The sequence below is a fragment of the Melanostigma gelatinosum genome (genome assembly GCF_949748355.1).
Source record: "Melanostigma gelatinosum genome assembly, chromosome: 13".
NCBI lineage: Eukaryota > Metazoa > Chordata > Actinopteri > Perciformes > Zoarcidae > Melanostigma > Melanostigma gelatinosum.
In genome coordinates, this window is record NC_136646.1 from 25,439,406 (window position 1) to 25,460,478 (window position 21,073).

General features: G+C 41.9%; 1 protein-coding gene across 2 annotated transcripts; it reads left to right on the forward strand.

The window, feature by feature from the left end:
* LOC306786454 (uncharacterized protein) lies at positions 1–17,982 on the forward strand. 2 transcript variants are annotated; one of them, XM_079281233.1, is made up of 5 exons: positions 1–306; positions 10,849–11,209; positions 11,941–12,034; positions 14,411–14,479; positions 17,448–17,552. In XM_079281233.1, exons 1-4 carry the CDS (start codon positions 94–96, stop codon positions 14,442–14,444), a joined length of 702 nt encoding a protein of 233 aa, XP_079137359.1. In that variant the 5' UTR covers positions 1–93; the 3' UTR covers positions 14,445–14,479; positions 17,448–17,552. The 2 variants fall into 2 exon arrangements, with proteins under 2 accessions (XP_079137359.1, XP_079137358.1); XM_079281232.1 differs by lacking the exon at positions 14,411–14,479 and having other exon boundaries at positions 17,448–17,982.
* The last annotated feature ends 3,091 nt before the right edge of the window (positions 17,983–21,073 follow it).

The window sequence follows — 21,073 nt, forward strand, 5'->3', positions numbered from 1 at the left end:
ACTGCTGATGACCACACACCGTCCTCCTCACACACACTCACACACTCACACACTCTCTCTCCTGTGTACCTTCTCCCTCATTAATCCTCCGTCATGGACCCGGCCTTCATCATCACCGCCATCATCTTCACAGCCGTCGCCGTTTATTTCGCTTCGTCGCTGCTGAAGAAGAAGCCCGACGCCTCCTCCTCTTCAGCCAGGAACAAGAAGCCCAAAGTCGGCTACGGAGACGACGTCCCTCCGTCCAGAGCTCTGGGAGAACCGACTCCGGCTCCGGCTCCGGTTGTGGAGAAGCTCCCGGTGAAGGTAAGAACCATCGGTTAGTGTGAGAATACTCTTCATCAGTTACAGCGATTCAAAGTTACCCAGAAACCTTTTTATTTTCTCTCACAAACCAACTCATTGTACAGTGAGTTTAGTTTACAGAAGCCAGAATAAGAAACAAGTTCATCATCCGGAAAGATGTTCATTGTGAATGTTAAAACATACATTCAAATTAAATAAATATGGTAAACATTAGATGTATGCATGTTGAGAAAATATGGTTCTTATTTTGCTGATAAGCTCTTTAAAAAAACTCAAATATATTGAATTTGTAGCGATATTTAAGAGAAATATGTTCTTTATTCATATTGTATTTCTAAGAATGTTTAATAAATTGATTCATTGTTTCATCAAATCTTTGATATAGAAACACCCAAACCTGTCAACACTTCCTTCCAGAGATCGATTGATTTGTCAGGTTTACAGAATATAAATAATACTCAATAAATATATTTATTTATTTATATATTTTTATAAATGTGTGTGTATATATATATAGAGAGAGATATAGATACACACCACTGAGCAACAGTGGCTCAGTGGTGTGTGAATGGGTGTGAATGGGTGTGAATGGGTGTGAATGGATGTGAATGGGTGTGAATGGATGTGAATGGGTGTGAATGGGTGTGAATGGATGTGAATGAGTGTGAATGGATGTGAATGGGTGTGAATGGATGTGAATGGGTGTGAATGGATGTGAATGGGTGTGAATGGATGTGAATGGGTGTGAATGGGTGTGAATGGATGTGAATGAGTGTGAATGGATGTGAATGGGTGTGAATGGATGTGAATGGGTGTGAATGGATGTGAATGGGTGTGAATGGATGTGAATGGGTGTGAATGGGTGTGAATGGATGTGAATGAGTGTGAATGGATGTGAATGGGTGTGAATGGGTGTGAATGAGTGTGAATGGATGTGAATGGGTGTGAATGGATGTGAATGGGTGTGAATGGGTGTGAATGGATGTGATTGGATGTGAATGGGTGTGAATGGGTGTGAATGGGTGTGAATGGATGTGAATGGGTGTGAATGGGTGTGAATGGGTGTGAATGGGTGTGAATGAGTGTGAATGGGTGTGAATGGGTGTGAATGGGTGTGACTGGGTGTGAATGGGTGTGAATGGGTGTGAATGGATGTGAATGGGTGTGAATGGATGTGAATGGATGTGAATGGGTGTGAATGGATGTGAATGGATGTGAATGAGTGTGAATGGATGTGAATGAGTGTGAATGGATGTGAATGGGTGTGAATGGATGTGATTGGGTGTGAATGGGTGTGAATGGGTGTGAATGGATGTGAATGGGTGTGAATGGATGTGAATGGATGTGAATGGGTGTGTGCTAATCAATGGAGGAAGTCATCCGCAGAAGTTGATGCCACATATTTCGTGCTCTTCATGGTGGAAGTTCAGATGAACAGGATTTGCTTGTTCACACAGTGGCAGCGTTTCTCTCTCCTGATGCATTTGAATGTTACTTTGATTAGAGGCTCACATGCAAAATGTGGTTTTTATTTGGCTGCAGTTGGACCTTTAAAAGCCTGAAGAATGTGCCGACTGTTGCCGTTAACATGCGTCTATATTTGGTGGCCGTCATGCTTCCTATATTCACACCTGTGCATGTCGCCGGTGTCGCGTGTCTGAAATGGAGAGACGGAGGCGACGGAGTCAGCAGAAACCACATGAAGCTTCATGTGGTTTCTGCTGACTCCGTTCTGAACCTGTTTACCGAGGACAGATCAGATACCAACAACAAAAAAGTATTAATCTGTATCGCATTAAAAACACAATTTGAATGATTAGGAAGTAAAAGATTTTTATTATCTTGGATTTTGTCCGTCTCCGTCTTGAATTTTGGTCATCGCCATCATGGTTTTTAGCCGTCACCCTCTTGTTTTTTAGCCGTCGCCATCTTGGTTTTCGGCCGTCGCCATCTTGGATTTGGACGTCGCCATCTTGCTTTTTGGCCATTGCCATCTTCATCTAGCTTCGTTAGCGGCACATAAGATAAAATGTGAAGCTTTGTGATTGGCTGTTTGATGGTGAAAAGCACCCTGGGAGTCGTAGTTAGTCGGAGGACAACAAACCCAATTTCTACTCTTTGAGCAGAATAAGATCACAACAGAACAACACGGTGTTGGACCAAAACCTGTTCTCACCCTGGACAGAACTCTAGAGTCCCGCCCTCCTCTTCCTCTGACAGCCTTCACTGTCTGCATCACACAGCAGCAGTGCATCATGGGATATTTGTCTCTGTGCACATAAAGGAGGAGTCTGTGTTTGTGGAGACAAAGAGAGTCTTTGTTTCGTCTGTAACGACCGAAGCGTCACCGTCAGACACGGAGTTTCACTGTTTGAATGATTAATATCTTTAATTATAAGTCTGTAAGATATTAATATGAATTAATCTGTCACTTCAGCAACGTGTCTAGAAATAACAAACTTCTTTTTACACTTCCGTCTGAAATCAAGGACTAAAATGCAGATAAGAACATAAATTAGAATAAAATTAGAATAACACTTAAAATGTACTTTAGAATATTAGATTACAAATTAAAATATAAATTCTTTCAATTTATATTTTAAATTGTAATCTAAATGAGAATAAACATTGGAGCACAAATTAGAATATAATATACTTAATTAATAGAATAATAGTTTAGGTCCAGACTGGTCTCTGCTGGTTTACAGATTTACAACCTGAAGCTCAGTGTCTCTCTGACATTCATGTTCTTCACATGTTCTTCACATGTTCTTCACAAGTCGTGCTGCTCCTCCTCTCAGGTTACAGCTGCTGCTCCACTAAAGGTCGGAGGTCACAGAGCTGCATGTCAGACACACGTTCACGTGTTAAACTCTGTTAAACTCCTTTAAAGTTCTTCACCTGGAGAACTGAAGTGTGCTGACGTGACCTGGTGGAGTAATTGAGTGTGTTTAAGGTTCCTTCATTCTTTGTGAGTGAGAACAGAGTTTCTGGAGAAGCAGCGCTCCTTAAAAGGACACGAGAGAGTTCACTGTTCAGTAAAGGTGGAGCAGTGGAGGCAGTTAGTCTAGTTCATCTATATCATGTTATACGGTATATATGTATGCACCTGTGTGTGTGTGTGTGTGTGTGTGTGTGTGTGTGTATATATATACACACACACACACACACACAGAGGACTGAAACATATTTAAAGGTTTTATCCCTCAGCTGCTCTTTATAGGAACAACAGAGTCTCTAAAACAGAACACAAGTTCTGGATTTGTTTCCTTTAAGGAAACCAAGAGGGCGGAGCTCTATGATCAAACATTTTACTGTAACAGAGTACTTTTACTGTAGTAAAGGACCTGAATACTTCCTCCACTGGAATGTTCAGCCTGAATGAAGAAGAGATGATGATGAGACTTGTTCTTCATACGAACAGATGTGGAAACACGTTGAGTTAAAACGACATCAATGTTTCAAGTAAATACCTCGAGTCTGGAGCTCCGGACAGCAGACGTTCCCTGTAGACGTTCCTGCCGACGTTCCCTGCAGACGTTCCCTGCAGACGTTCCCTGCAGACATTCCTGCAGATGTTCCTGCAGATGTTCCCTGCAGACGTTCCCTGCAGACGTTCCTGCAGACGTTCCCTGCAAACGTTCCCTGCAGACGTTCCTGCAAACGTTCCTGCAGACGTTCCTGCAAACGTTCCTGCAGACGTTCCTGCAGACGTTCCCTGCAGACGTTCCTGCAGACATTCCTGCAGACGTTCCCTGCAGACGTTCCCTGCAGACGTTCCCTGCAGACGTTCCCTGCAGACGTCCCTGCAGACGTTCCTGCAGACGTTCCTGTAGACGTTCCTGCAGACGTTCCTGCAGACGTTCCTGCAGACGTTCCTGCAGACGTTCCTGCAGATGTTCCTGCAGACGTTCCCTGCAGACGTTCCTGCAGATGTTCCTGCAGACGTTCCCTGCAGACGTTCCCTGCAGATTTTCCTGCAGACGTTCCCTGCAGATGTTCCTGCAGATGTTCCTGCAGACGTTCCCTGCAGACGTTCCTGCAGACGTTCCCTGCAGACGTTCCTGCAGACGTTCCCTGCAGATGTTCCTGCAGACGTTCCTGCAGACGTTCCCTGCAGACGTTCCTGCAGACGTTCCCTGCAGATGTTCCTGCAGACGTTCTCTCTGTGTTCTCTCTGTACTGAAACATGGTGGTTTGTTTACTTCTATTTATTCCTCAAAGTACCTCCGGTGTTTAATTCATGCACTGAATTAAGTGATGTAGTGTTTATATCTACAGCCTACCTCGAAAGTACAACCTAATGATCTTTATATCTCATTATCAGCGGTGGAAGTACTCATGCTTTACTTTAGTAAAAATAGAAATACCACAGTTTATACATACTTCAAAATGTTTCCCAGGTAAAATTACAAAAGTATTAAATTGTCTTTATTTCGTGTTTTAAAATCTTTATGTAGTGTTTAATAATCATTTAATAATCAATAATGTTTGGATTCACATTAGTATTTTCATTTTATTTCACCACTTTAGTTTGTGGTCGTGGTAGAAATGCTTCATGTTTGAGATCATCGGCTGAGAGGAGAACGTTGCTCATGAAGGACTCACAGACATGTTTGACCCATTTAGGCCTCGGGTTGGACTAAGAATACAGTTCATCATCCTGCTGACTCATACAATTAATTTATGAATCTGCATTTAGCATCGTGACTCAGAACACTTTGTGTCAGCGAGTCGGCTCTGCTGTTTAGTGTTTAGTGTTTCGGGCTAAATGGATGCCGATCCGGTTAGAAGGGTGTGAGGGATTAAGAGAGCGGCCCAACAGGACCAATGCTGAGCTAAGGGCACCGAGAAGCTAACGCTGAGCTAAGGGCACCTAGAAGCTAACGCTGAGCTAAGGGCACCTAGAAGCTAACGCTGAGCTAAGGGCACCTAGAAGCTAACACTGAACTAAGGGAACCTAGAAGCTAACGCTGAGCTAAGGGCACCTAGACGCTAACGCTGAGCTAAGGGGACCTAGAAGCTAACGCTGAACTAAGGGGACCTAGAAGCTAACGCTGAACTAAGGGGACTGTTAGAAAAATCCACTCGAGACTGGTGTAAAAATCATTCATCATTGGACATTTATTCTTTGCAAAGAAGGAGACAGGGTTGATTCACATACAGAATGTACATCAAGACCACTCGGAGATCTGTCTCCGAGTCTCTGGTATTTATACTAAGTAACCAACATGCAGTGGGCTGCACAGGGTAACACACACATTTCGCGTTTCACACCGGCGTCTACGTATCTGGACACTTTAACAATTCGTTCTAGTACAAAGGTCACTTTCTCGTCGCAAACGCTTTCTACAAGTTTGTCATTCTTATTCAGGACAAACAGCTGACGTGTTCTTTCGGCAATCAACTGCTTCTTAATAGACTAAACATCTGCTGAAGACCTAGTGTCAGTGAAAGTTTGCACAAGGACACAGGCCTTAAACACTACAGAGGAGATGAGCTTCTGTTAAATGTATCACATTCTTTGATCATTTAAACGCATACTGATTAGTCATTTAGATTTTTCCCAACAGGGACCTAGACGCTTGCGCTGAACTAAGGGGACCTAGAAGCTAACGCTGAACTAAGGGGACCTAGAAGCTAACGCTGAACTAAGGGGACCTAGAAGCTAACGCTGAACTAAGGGGACCTAGACTCCGACGCTGAACTAAGGGGACCTAGAAGCCGACGCTGAACTAAGGGGACCTAAAAGCTAACGCTGAACTAAGGGGACCTAGACGCTAATGCTGAACTCAGGGGACCTAGACGCTAACGCTGAACTCAGGGGACCTAGACGCTAACGCTGAATTAAGGGGACCTAGACGCTAACGCTGAACTAAGGGGACCTAGACGCTAACGCTGAACTAAGGGGACCTAGACGCTAACGCTGAACTAAGGGGACCTAGCTACGTAACTCTTCAGCTTAACACGTCTTGATTCCACAAACCGTCAATTCAACTTCCACATTTAATATCGTGATTTATAAAGAAAGATAATAAGTCACAAGTTCTTCCTGAATCTGAGAATCCTGCTATAGCATCGCATAGATGGAGAAACCAGATCTCCTGCTCAAATGTCAATCTGTGCAAACTCAGCACTTTGAAAACAGACACAGACAAGTGTGTCTGTACGGAGCCAGTCTGTACGTCTGTACGTGTGTGTACATACATACATACATACATACATACATACATACATACATACATACATACATACATACATACATACATACATACATAGATAGATATACTGTATGTGAGCTGTAAGGTGTCGGGCAGACGACAGGTCAGCGGACCCTGAAGAGGGTTTTATTTGTCCTGAAGTCAACTGCAGGCGGTGGCTGATCCTCAACGACAATCTGCAACTGACAGTCTGTCAGAGGTCAGAGGTCAGCGTTCCAGTCAGACTCAAGACTGTACTCAGACAGTCCTTTTTTCTTATGAAGGTCCTCACTGAGTGAAATTACTCTGAAGTATCTAAGTGTCCGCCATGATAAGAGCTGTGTGAATCCTCTAAATGCAAAGGAAAGGTGCTTCAATGCTTCCTTTATTAGCTCCTTTAGCATAGGACACAGAACCAGTGGCGGCTGGTCAATAGAGGGCCATGGGGCATGGCCCCACCATGAGCCACACAAAAAAGGAAAAAATTAAAATTATAATAATCATAAATTATACAAATTGTCAATATTTGTGTGTTTGAACGATGGAATGTACCCAGTAATGTGTGTAAAATATGATATCTGCGCAAAATATATGCTTTTCCTGCTCGTGCTCTCTGTCTGTGTGCACGACACTCTGAGAACGAGCAGCTTGGGGGGCCTGATCGTTTTGGCCCAAAAGAGGCGGGTCTATGAAGCAGTTTAGCCAATCGCTGATTCAAGATATAAATGAGTGACAAACAATTTAGCCAATCAGCGCCCTCAAATAGATTCAGCGTGGGCAGAACGATCAGACCCCCTCGCTGCGCGTTCTCGTCAGGAGAAGTCTCTACAGGCGAGCACTCCTCCTCCAAGACCCGTTTGAGAGGAGAACTTTGAGGAGATTCTGCAGCCAAAGAGCTGATATCAGATCAGCCTGACCTCACAATCAGACAGCAGACTCGCGGGAAAGGGCAGCAGTACATGAAGCTTCTGTACTAGCTGAACACCAGACAGGGTAGCTAGCTGCATGACGTCATGCTAATCATTTATTTAGCTTTTTAAAACAACGGGGACGGATCCAGCACGGACAGTTAGGGAGTGAGGGATGAGGAGGTAAGGAAACATGAGAACACCAGGGTAGGGAGTGAGGGATGAGGAGGTAAGGAAACATGAGAACACCAGGGTAGGGAGTGAGGGATGAGGAAGTAAGGAAACATGAGAACACCAGGGTAGGGAGTGAGGGATAAGGAGGTAAGGAAACATGAGAACACCAGGGTAGGGAGTGAGGGATGAGGAGGTAAGGAAACATGAGAACACCAGGGTAGGGAGTGAGGGATGAGGAGGTAAGGAAACATGAGAACACCAGGGTAGGGAGTGAGGGATGAGGAAGTAAGGAAACATGAGAACACCAGGGTAGGGAGTGAGGGATAAGGAGGTAAGGAAACATGAGAACACCAGGGTAGGGAGTGAGGGATGAGGAGGTAAGGAAACATGAGAACACCAGGGTAGGGAGTGAGGGATGAGGAGGTAAGGAAACATGAGAACACCAGGGTAGGGAGTGAGGGATGAGGAGGTAAGGAAACATGAGAACACTAGGGTAGGGAGTGAGGGATGAGGAGGTAAGGAAACATGAGAACACCAGGACACACATGAGAACTCTGTCAAGCTACATATTAGACAAAGTGAACATCTTTTCTTCTACATAGCTGTCCTCAGTCTCATCTGCTTAACTTGGTCATGGAGGCATCAACATGTAATAGAGATGTTAAATTAACAGTGAAAACTCATCATAGCTTAATTTAACATCAGTATTCATAATTACACTTCATGTTTACTTCTCCTGATCTTTACCTCCTATAACAAGGTCCATAGGGGCATCTCCATAAATGAACATGTTATTTACTGATTGTTTCGTGTTGGAATACATGTTAAATATTTAACTGCCAAGTAATAATGCGTGTTTGATACTTACATTTTTTTTGCATTAAATCACACTGGGATGTTTGCTGAAATTGATAGGATGGCCCTACCTAGAACATGTTCCACAAGCCGCCACTGCACTGGACCTTCCTTTATTAGCTCCTTTAGCATAGGAAACACTGGACCTTCCTTTATTAGCTCCTTTAGCATAGGAAACACTGGACCTTCCTTTATTAGCTCCTTTAGCATAGGAAACACTGGACCTTCCTTTACCAAAGTAAAGAAGATAATGCCGACCCACAATTTATTTTCCTAACTCCTCATTAACTCTCCTTCACATCTTTCCTTGACCCCATGATGTGTTCCATGCTGCCTCGGGGCGATCGGTCGCCCTGTCGCTCAGAGGTCCCTGCGGCCGATCGACCCGGTCGCGGCTGTTTCCTGTCCTGACCCCTCAGTGGTGGAATGAACTCCCCACTGACCTCAGGACAGCAGAGTCACTGCCCATCTTTCATCAGGCTGAAGACTCACCTCTTCAAGAAGCACTACCTGAAGACTCACCTCTTCATGGAGTACTACCCTGAAGACTCACCTCTTCAAGAAGCACGACCTGAAGACTCACCTCTTCAAGAAGCACTACCTGAAGACTCACCTCTTCATGGAGTACTACCCTGAAGACTCACCTCTTCAAGAAGTACTACGTGAAGACTCACCTCTTCAAGAAGCACTACCTGAAGACTCGCCTCTTCAAGAGGTACTTCCTGAAGACTCACCTCTTCAAGAAGCACTACCTGAAGACTCACCTCTTCAAGAAGCACTACCTGAAGACTCACCTCTTCAAGAAGCACTACCTGAAGACTCACCTCTTCAAGAAGCACTACCTGAAGACTCACCTCTTCAAGAAGTACTACCTGAAGACTCACCTCTTCATGGAGTACTACCTGAAGACTCACCTCTTCAAGAAGCACTACCTGAAGACTCACCTCTTCAAGAAGCACTACCTGAAGACTCACCTCTTCAAGAAGCACTACCTGAAGACTCACCTCTTCAAGAAGCACTACCTGAAGACTCACCTCTTCATGAAGTACTACCTGAAGACTCACCTCTTCAAGAAGCACTACCTGAAGACTCACCTCTTCAAGAAGCACTACCTGAAGACTCACCTCTTCAAGAAGCACTACCTGAAGACTCACCTCTTCAAGAAGCACTACCTGAAGACTCGCCTCTTCAAGAAGCACTACCTGAAGACTCGCCTCTTCAAGAAGCACTACCTGAAGACTCGCCTCTTCAAGAAGCACTACCTGAAGACTCGCCTCTTCAAGAAGCACTACCTGAAGACTCACCTCTTCAAGAAGCACTACCTGAAGACTCACCTCTTCATGGAGTACTACCTGAAGACTCACCTCTTCAAGAAGCACTACCTGAAGACTCACCTCTTCAAGAAGCACTACCTGAAGACTCACCTCTTCAAGAAGCACTACCTGAAGACTCACCTCTTCAAGAAGCACTACCTGAAGACTCACCTCTTCAAGAAGCACTACCTGAAGACTCACCTCTTCAAGAAGCACTACCTGAAGACTCACCTCTTCAAGAAGCACTACCTGAAGACTCACCTCTTCATGGAGTACTACCCTGAAGACTCACCTCTTCATGGAGTACTACCCTGAAGACTCACCTCTTCAAGAAATACTACCCTGAAGACTCACCTCTTCATCGAGTACTACCCTGAAGACTCACCTCTTCAAGGAGTACTACCCTGAAGACTCACCTCTTCATGGAGTACTACCCTGAAGACTCACCTCTTCATGGAGTACTACCCTGAAGACTCACCTCTTCATGGAGTACTACCCTGAAGACTCACCTCTTCATCGAGTACTACCCTGAAGACTCACCTCTTCAAGGAGTACTACCCTGAAGACTCACCTCTTCATGGAGTACTACCCTGAAGACTCACCTCTTCATGGAGTACTACCCTGAAGACTCACCTCTTCATGGAGTACTACCCTGAAGACTCACCTCTTCAAGAAGTACTACCCTGAAGACTCACCTCTTCATGGAGTACTACCCTGAAGACTCACCTCTTCAAGAAGCACTACCTGAAGACTCACCTCTTCAAGAAGCACTACCTGAAGATTCACCTCTTCAAGAAGTACTACCTGAGCCTAGACTCACCACTTACTGTGTTCATACTAGTTTGTTTCTGTACGTCTGCTCTGGTTGATGCTTGTTTAAAGGAGATGCACTCATGACTTCTGGTGATAGTAGTTCTCTTGAACACCGATGTTGAACATGCTCATGAGTCTCTTTGGATAGAAGCGTCTGCTAAATGACTGTAATGTTATGTAGGTCCAGGAAAAGTGGTTAGGAAAGGACGTTCGGAAGTAACTTTGAGACTCAGATGTTCCCCTCGGCTGGTGGTTTTATTTCTTCTTCTGTCTTTCCAGGTTGAACCAGTATCAGCACTAGAACCAGTGAAAGTACCAGAGCCTGTCCCTGAACCAGTATTGGCTCCAGAGCAAATCACAGTACCAGAGACTCTATCAATACCAGAACTTGAACCATTATCAGCCCCTGAATCTGCACCAGAACCAGCTGCAGACCCAGAACCGTTATCAGAACCCGAACCTGTCCCAGAACCAGCTGTGGTGCCTGATCTGGAGCCCGTGGTCGAGTCTGAACCCGAGTCTGAGGAGGTTGTGGAGCAGTCCTTACCTGAGCTGATCCCTGGTTCTACAGAGGACCGCCTGCCAACCCCTGAACCTATCATAGAGGAACCAGCAGAACCAGAGACCATCCTGGACAACGGTAAGACTACTACAGTTTCAGACCTCCTCCTCACACTCAGGCGGCTTCTGTGTGATCATGAAACCTTTCATTGTATTATATTTGATATATTATGACTACTTATTATTTAATAGATGCATGATATTTTATTCCTGTGCTTGATTAAATGTGTAATATCTTCTGTTCTTGGTGACTCCTGTCTGTCTTTGGTGTTCATGAGAACTCTCTTGTTTCTATCAGTCGGACATCAGCAGCTGTGCTCAGTAGATAACTTATCATCACGAGCTGAGAGGCTCCACATGATCACATACATATCAATACATACTTTAATATTATTATTATTATGAATCAGGCTCTTTGTGCAGCTCAACACCTGTTGAAAGTGTGTGTGTGTGTGTGTGTGTGTGTGTGTGTGTGTGTGTGTGTGTACCATCTGCTTCAGCAGGATGATACTTAATCTTGAACAGTCAGTTAAAGCACTTAGCTGCTTCCTGTCTCTCCAACCTGTGACACAACAGGTGTGTGTGTGTGTGTGTTGTAGTATTATTGACCATTCATTAGGCATTAGGAGGATTTTCTAAATGAACACTTCATCCTTCAGTTTATCACAAACAAAAGTACAATATGTACCTCTGAGATGTAGAAGTACAAAGTAAAATACATGTATCATGGACGAGTACCTGAGTAGATGTACTGTATACAGTGTATACAGTGTATACTTGTTGTACTGAGTACTCTCTCTGTGTACTCAGATGTGGCTGCAGCTGAAGTGAAGTTCACTCCAGGAAAGAAACAGAGCAAGTTTGAGACGATGATGACGAAGGAGGAGATCGAGGAAGAGCAGAGGTGAGTTCAAGGGTTAGCCTTACCTGTTGTAATGACTTGAACAAATATCAATTTTAAAGCCACTGGAGGGCGAACGGGAGAACTTGTTCGGACGCGTGTTCCACAAGCATTTCACTGTCCAATGCGCTGTCTTTCTTTAGATCCGTTGATGCTTTTTATTCAAATGCATATTAGCACCGTAACAGAATACAGGATACTTTACAGGATACTATAAGACCTTGAAACTAGCTCACACGCCGGCTGACACGACACCTTGACACGGTCAAAAACTGTTTGCTTCCCGTCCACACACACCTGATCCTCATTCCCAGGCACTTACATATATGCACTTTAAAGTTAATGTGCCGCCCACTGCATGTGTAAACCCACCCCGTGTTTCCCTCAAAGACAAAATAAAACAACAAAACCACATTATGGCTCCAACACCTGTCGTCGCGGTGTTTCCACAGCACGTCGCGTCGCGTGGCTAAGGCGTCGCGTGGCTAAGGCGTCGCGTGGCTAAGGCGTCGCGTGGCTAAGGCGTCGCGTGGCTAAGGCGTCGCGTGGCTAAGGCGTCGCGTGGCTAAGGCGTGGCTAAGGCGTGGCTAAGGCGTCGCGTGGCTAAGGCGTCGCGTGGCTAAGGCGTCGCGTGGCTAAGGCGTCGCGTGGCTAAGGCGTCGCGTGGCTAACGCGTCATCCTGCGTGTGCTGCTGTGATGTTTCCGATTTATAACAATATAGATTTGTGATTGAAACCGATCGATGTATTAAAGTAATTGATTCTGTGGTTGTTACAGCGCCACCTTGAGGTCAATGAGGGACATTTTAAAGTTGTTTAAGTGAAGAAAAATAAGAAGACTACATAATACTTGGAGTTACTCCTCATTGTTTGTGAGTTTAACTACAAAAGTTCTGAAAAAATGGGTTTAATTTCAGCTCGTTACACGAATAACGTCTTCTCAAAGTGAACTGCCTTTTACTCGTCCACATCCTGTCCCGCCTCTTAAAGGGACAATGTGTAACATTTATTCATAACAAAGTATTAATCAGTGTATAATCACCTGAAACTAAGAATCAAAGTGATTTTGTTAGCTTAGAAAAAAACCCATTAATATCTCCGTAGGAGCGAGTCCACCATGTTTCTACAGGAGCCCAGAACGGTCAAACTGAACACTGGCTCGAGACAGACTTTCGACTTTTACAGTTTTTCAGAAGGTAGTGATGCGTTCAGAAACCCGGTATTTAACGGCCCCGGTGCTAAATTATGAAAGATGGTAGTATTAATAAGCCCCGACGTTACTGGTGCTTTTAATTAGTAACTTTTAATGTTTAGCTATCATTTATTATCGTGATGCAGCGTGATTTATATCAACACATCTGTGAACATGTAAACGAAAGTGAAACCTAAATCAGTCGACGCTCGCGAGGACAAGAGGACAGAAGACAGGAGGACAGAAGACAAGAGGACAGAAGACAAGAGGACAGAAGACAAGAGGACAAGAGGACAGGAGGAATGACTGGTACTGACTGATGTCTCTGTTCTTCATTCTTTATAAACCCATTCCTTTAAAGCTCCATCAGGTCCTGAGACTGAATGCTGCTTAACTCTCTGTTCTCTGATTGGCTACAGCTGTGGGGGGAGGGAACGCCTTGGGCTCGTCTGATTGGTCGATCTGTTTTGGCTCTTTAAAAACAGTTCCTGAGGCCGTGAGGAGCTGCTCGTTGTGTTTCTGTGGAGTCTTTTGGTCCTCCGAGTCTCAAATGACTTGACGGGTGAACTCACGTTCGTCCTCGCTTTGCTTTTCAACCACATGTGGTGGTCTTCCTCAGCAGGAGTTTTGTGTCTGAGACCCTCTTATCTTTAGAATACAGAGCTTGTGTTCACGTGATGACAAGTTTATTTATGTTCCATAAAAGGATTTCAGATTTCATTTTGTTCAAACTAATTAATAATAATTAATGTCATTAATTAATAATAATAACTTAATTTGGACTAATCTACGAAGTCTGAATGTCGTCCAACAGAAACACACATGTTTTGTGTATTTCCTCTGTGCGTTTTGTGTTTCCTGTGTGTATTTCTCGTGTATTTCCTGTGTGTATTGCGTGTACTTGCTGTGTGTACTTGGTGTGTGTATGGTGTGTACTTCCTGTGTGTATGGTGTGCACTTCCTGTGTATTTCTCGAGTATTTCCTGTGTGTTGTGTGTACTTCCTGTGTGTATGGTGTGTACTTCCTGTGTGTATGGTGTGTACTTCCTGTGTGTACTTCCTGTGTGTATGGTGTGTACTTCCTGCGTGTATGGTGTGTACTTCCTGCGTGTATGGTGTGTACTTCCTGCGTGTATGGTGTGTACTTCCTGTGTGGAGGTCTCACTTCCTCCACTTTGTCCTTTCAGGATGGAGTTCACGTGTGACTTGACGTCTCTGTAATGAAGCTCAGTACAAACAGATTTGGGAAGAACTTGGTAAGGGTTTTACCTTAGTAAAAGTACTTGTATACTCTGTGTACACAGAGTATACTAGTTTCTAGTTCACAAAGGTTCTACAAGAAGCTTTAAGAGGAACCACAAAGACACGTGTTCCATCGTAGTACTAGTACTACACAGAGAATACTTATATGTAGTACTTATACTACACAGAGAATACTTATGTGTTTAAATAAGAACATAAAGAAAGTAGTTAATAGTATTACAAGAGTAAATAAAAAATACAAGTCTTTTAAGAAATTCAGTGTTTTAAATGTTGTGATGTTGTACTTTCCATACTACTTGTATACAGTATGTACTATGTACTTTTACTGCAGTAAAGGATCATTTTCTCTGAACTCTTCGTCCTCTTCAGGGTTGCAGGGAAACAAGAAGCTCAGCTCATGAAATAAAAGCTTATTTTCAAAATAAAAGTCACAAACATGATTAAATAAAACAAACTGTAGTTTTTATACTCTATGAAATACTTTTTAGAAAAATAAATATAGCTGGTAACAGTTGATCAAAGCGCCTGGTAGCAGGTGCGCGCCCCCTGGAGGACAAACACAGTCAGTGCACCTGAAATACATCAGAAACTTAAAACGTATTATTTACTCGTTTGGTTGTTAACGGTCACAATAAACATAATAAAACAAAGACTATCGAATATAAATAAATGTAAAATACATGTATGTTTTGAAATGAAAAGAGCTCGATCAGTAGCTGATATTATTGATTCATGAATAATAAATATTCTGTGACGAATATGAGGTTTCAGGATCATAAACACGAATACATTATAAAATATAATATATTATTTTATAGTTTCTCTGAAGTCATTTGAGGCATAATAATAATATTTTCATAAGAATAAGCCATGGTTGTAATTATAATAATTTGAATGAATCATATTTATTGTTATTTCTTATTAATAATAACCAACTTGACATTTGCTAAATATGAGCTTTGATTCTTAAATTTTAAACTTTGATGTGATGTTCAAGGTCCTGCAGAAGAATACTCAGGTGTGACTTAAGAATACTCTAAATACTGTTTTCTGTAAATATTACATTTATTTTGATTTGTTTTTACTTAATTCCCAAAAATGTTCTGTCTTTTTTTTCTTGGAGAATTAAGAGTTTTTGTTTCTTTAAATATTCCAAATTTAATCTAGAAATACTTTGACTTATTTCAATAACTTTGTGTCTCTAATGTTCCAATGCAACTTTGAGTGGTGCACTTTGGGTGATGTAGTGTTTTCTGACGAAATATTAAGAAAAAGGTTTTTTTCTCAAAATATATATTTTTTTCTTGAAATATTTCAACGATATTCTCAAAATACAAATACCATCGACATTTTGGATTTTATTGACTGACTGAGAGAACAGGAAGTGGAGGTAGTCCCGCCCCCACAAAGCTGTCAGTCAAGCTCAGTTTCACTCACACTCACCTGTCCAGAAAAATAAGTTGGATCACCTGAACACCACAGGTTCTGGTTCACGGTCTCTGAGGACCGTCGGTCCGTCCCACCTCTCCTGTCTGTCTCACCTGTTCATCTCACCTGTCTGTCTCACCTGTCCGTCTCACCTCTTGGTCTCACCTGTTCGTCTCACCTGTCTGTCTCACCTGTCCGTCTCACCTCTTGGTCTCACCTGTTCGTCTCACCTCTTGGTCTCACCTGTTCGTCTCACCTGTCCGTCTCACCTGTTCGTCTCACCTGTTCGTCTCACCTGTCTGTCTCACCTGTCCGTCTCACCTCTTGGTCTCACCTGTTCGTCTCACCTGTTCGTCTCACCTGTCTGTCTCACCTGTCCGTCTCACCTCTTGGTCTCACCTGTCTGTCTCACCTGTCCGTCTCACCTGTTCGTCTCACCTGTCCGTCTCACCTGTTCGTCTCACCTGTCCGTCTCACCTGTTCGTCTCACCTGTCCGTCTCACCTCTTCGTCTCACCTGTTCGTCTCACCTCTTCGTCTCACCTGTTCGTCTCACCTGTCTGTCTCACCTGTCCGTCTCACCTCTTGGTATCACCTGTCCGTCTCACCTCTTGGTCTCACCGCTTGGTCTCACCTCTTGGTCTCACCTGTTTGTCTCACCTCTTGGTCTCACATCTTGGTCTCACCTGTCCGTCTCACCTCTTGGTCTCACCTGTCCGTCTCACCTCTTGGTCTCACCTGTCCGTCTCACCTCTTGGTCTCACCTGTCGGCCTCACCTACTAACCCTGCATGCTGCCTCTAACACCTCAGCTGACGGTGAGTTCTTAAAAACTCTAAAACAATCATTTAAATTAATCATTTATTTTTTTGCTTTTCTTGGTATTGTGGTCAGACACACATGCAACGCTGATTACCGTAATATGTGTGGTATTTGTTATAAATGTACGTTGGTACATATAGGGTGATAAGAAGCTGTACATGGAGGGACTTAGGACCCAGGGGAATGTAGGTGAAGGAAACAGAAGAGACGCCACACAAACAGCTGTTCACCACTCGTCACGATCCTGTAAAGAGACGATCGTGCGTGTGTGTGTGTGTGTGTGTGTGTGAGAGACAGGAGGGACCGACAGTGACGGAGTGAAGGGGGGTTCCGGACCGGGCGTGTCACCCGGGGGGGCGGCAGCAGCAGGAAGTGACGCCACACAAACTCAGCTGTTCACCGCTAGCTGCCCGGTTCTTGAGTTAAACATGTCCGCTTAATAATAAATAAGAAAAACTGCGTTAAGGAGCGATAATATAATTGTCGGCGTTAATTAATTAATGCGTTAACGCGATGATAACACGTTAACTTCACAAATTATTTTTTTCTTTTTTAAATGTAATTTCTTTTTTTTTTATTAAAAAAAAGTTATACAAGTTTCTTGTCATGTGACCTCTGCTGGTTATTTCTGCTCAGGTCAACACAGCTGACTCAGAGATCACGTGCGTCTGTGTGTGTGTGTGTGTGTGTGTGTGTGTGACTTGACTTCCCAGGGTGCAACAGGAGCAGCTGGCCGCCATCTTCCTGCTCCTGAAGGAGAACCAGGAGGTGACGGAGGACGTGGAGGAGCAGCTGAAGCTCTACTCCCTCTGAGACTAATAATACTTTAAAATGTTGTATTTATTAACTTTATCTCATTTATTTACATAAATATTGGTTCAGTTTTATTTAATTTACACATTAAAGTTGTATTTAATCAATAAGTCTTATTTTAATATTATAAACATTATGATGAACCTAAAGCTGTAAAAGAGTTTCATGTTTGAAAGTTATGATCATCTTTTTTTAAGAATAAAGTCAAATTTAGAATTGCATTATTTTATTATATTAATATTTTTCCTCAAATCAACATTTTATTTGTAAGAACTTTATTCTCTTAATGTTTACTCTAAAAGTTATGACGTCATTCTCAAAAAGACTTTCCTTCTTTAAATATTACAATATTAATCTCAAACAGTGTTCGACTTTATTCCCCAAAACTTTCTTCTCAAAAATTTTAATTGTATTTTTTGTTTCAAAGGTATGGAAGACCAATCATGTAGCAAAAAAAAATAATAAAAGATTTATTTATTTTCGGGATTTTTTTTTCTGGCGGATGGATGGATGGATGGATGAATGAATGAATGGATGAATGGATGGATGGATGGGTGGGTGGGTGGATGAATGGATGGGTTGGATGAATGGATGGGTGGGTTGGATGAATGAATGAATGAATGAATGGATGGATGGATGGATGGATGAATAGGTGGGTGGATGGATGGATGGATGGATGGATGAATGGATGGGTGGGTGAGTGGGTGGATGGATGGGTGGGTGAATGGATGGATGGGTGAATGGATGGGTGGGTGAGTGAGTGGGTGGGTGGATGGATGGGTGGGTGAATGAATGAATGGATGGATGGATGGGTGACACACATGCAACGCTGATTACCGTAATATGTGTGGTATTTGTTATAAATGTACGTTGGTACATAGAGGGTGATAAGAAGCTGTACATGGAGGGACTTAGGACCCAGGGGAATGTAGGTGAAGGAAACAGAAGAGACGCCACACAAACAGCTGTTCACCACTCGTCACGATCCTGTAAAGAGACGATCGTGCGTGTGTGTGTGTGTGTGTGTGTGTGTGTGTGTGTGTGTGTGTGAGAGACAGGAGGGACCGACAGTGACGGAGTGAAGGGGGGTTCCGGGGTGGGTGAGTGGGTGGGTGGATGGATGGATGGGTGAATGAATGAATGAATGGATGGGTGAATGAATGGATGGATGGATGAATGAATGAATGGATGAATGGATGGATGGGTGGGTGGGTGGGTGGCTGAATGGATGGGTTGGATGAATGGATGGGTGGGTTGGATGAATGAATGAATGGATGGATGGATGGATGAATGGATGGATGAATGGATGGGTGGGTGAGTGGGTGGGTGGATGGATGGATGGGTGAATGAATGAATGGATGGGTGAATGAATGGATGGATGGATGAATGAATGAATGGATGGATGGGTGGGTGGGTGGGTGGATGAATGGATGGGTTGGATGAATGGATGGGTGGGTTGGATGAATGAATGAATGGATGGATGGATGGATGAATGGATGGATGAATGGATGGGTGGGTGAGTGGGTGGGTGGATGGATGGGTGAATGAATGAATGGATGGGTGGGTGGATGGATGGATGGGTGAATGAATGAATGGATGGATGGATGGGTGAATGGATGGGTGGGTGAGTGGGTGGGTGGATGGATGGATGAATGAATGAATGAATGGATGGGTGAATGAATGGATGGGTGGATGGATGGATAGATGAATGGATGGATGGATGGGTGAATGAATGAATGGATGAATGAATGAATGAATGGATGGATGGATGGGTGAATGAATGGATGGGTGGATGGATGGATAGATGAATGAATGGATGGATGGATGAATGAATATATCATCATAAAGTCTTTTAATCAGTCCACTATATATTACGTAGTTCATTAATGGACGTATTGATTATATATATTACTTAGTTCATTAATGGACATATTGATTCTATATATTACTTAGTTCATTGATGGACGTATTGATTCTATATATTACTTAGTTCATTAATGGACATATTGATTCTATATATTACTTAGTTCATTAATGGACATATTGATTCTATATATTACTTAGTTCATTAATGGACATATTGATTCTATATATTACTTAGTTCATTGATGGACGTATTGATTCTATATATTACTTAGTTCATTAATGGACATATTGATTCTATATATTACTTAGTTCATTAATGGACATATTGATTCTATATATTACTTAGTTCATTAATGGACATATTGATTCTATATATTACTTAGTTCATTAATGGACATATTGATTCTATATATTACTTTGTTCATTAATGGACATATTGATTCTATATATTACTTAGTTCATTAATGGACGTATTGATTCTATATATTACTTAGTTCATTAATGGACATATTGATTCTATATATTACTTAGTTCATTAATGGACATATTGATTCTATATATTACTTAGTTCATTAATGGACATATTGATTCTATATATTACTTAGTTCATTAATGGAGATATTGATTCTATATATTACTTAGTTCATTAATGGACATATTGATTCTATATATTACTTAGTTCATTAATGGACGTATTGATTCTATATATTACTTAGTTCATTAATGGACATATTGATTCTATATATTACTTAGTTCATTAATGGATGTATTGATTCTATATATTACTTAGTTCATTAATGGACGTATTGATTCTATATATTACTTAGTTCATTAATGGACATATTGATTCTATATATTACTTAGTTCATTGATGGACATATTGATTCTATATATTACTTAGTTCATTAATGGACGTATTGATTCTATATATTACTTAGTTCATTAATGGACATATTGATTCTATATATTACTTAGTTCATTAATGGACGTATTGATTCTATATATTACTTAGTTCATTAATGGACATATTGATTCTATATATTACTTAGTTCATTGATGGACATATTGATTCTATATATTACTTAGTTCATTAATGGACGTATTGATTCTATATATTACTTAGTTCATTAATGGACATATTGATTCTATATATTACTTAGTTCATTAATGGACATATTGATTCTATATATTACTTAGTTCATTAATGGACGTATTGATTCTATATATTACTTAGTTCATTAATGGACATATTGATTCTATATATTACTTAGTTCATTAATGGACGTATTGATTCTATATATTACTTAGTTCATTAATGGACATATTGATTCTATATATTACTTAGTTCATTAATGGACATATTGATTCTATATATTACTTAGTTCATTAATGGACATATTGATTCTATATATTACTTAGTTCATTAATGGACATATTGATTCTATATATTACTTAGTTCATTAATGGACATATTGATTCTATATATTACTTAGTTCATTAATGGACGTATTGATTCTATATATTACTTAGTTCATTAATGGACATATTGATTCTATATATTACTTAGTTCATTAATGGACGTATTGATTCTATATATTACTTAGTTCATTGATGGACATATTGATTCTATATATTACTTAGTTCATTAATGGACATATTG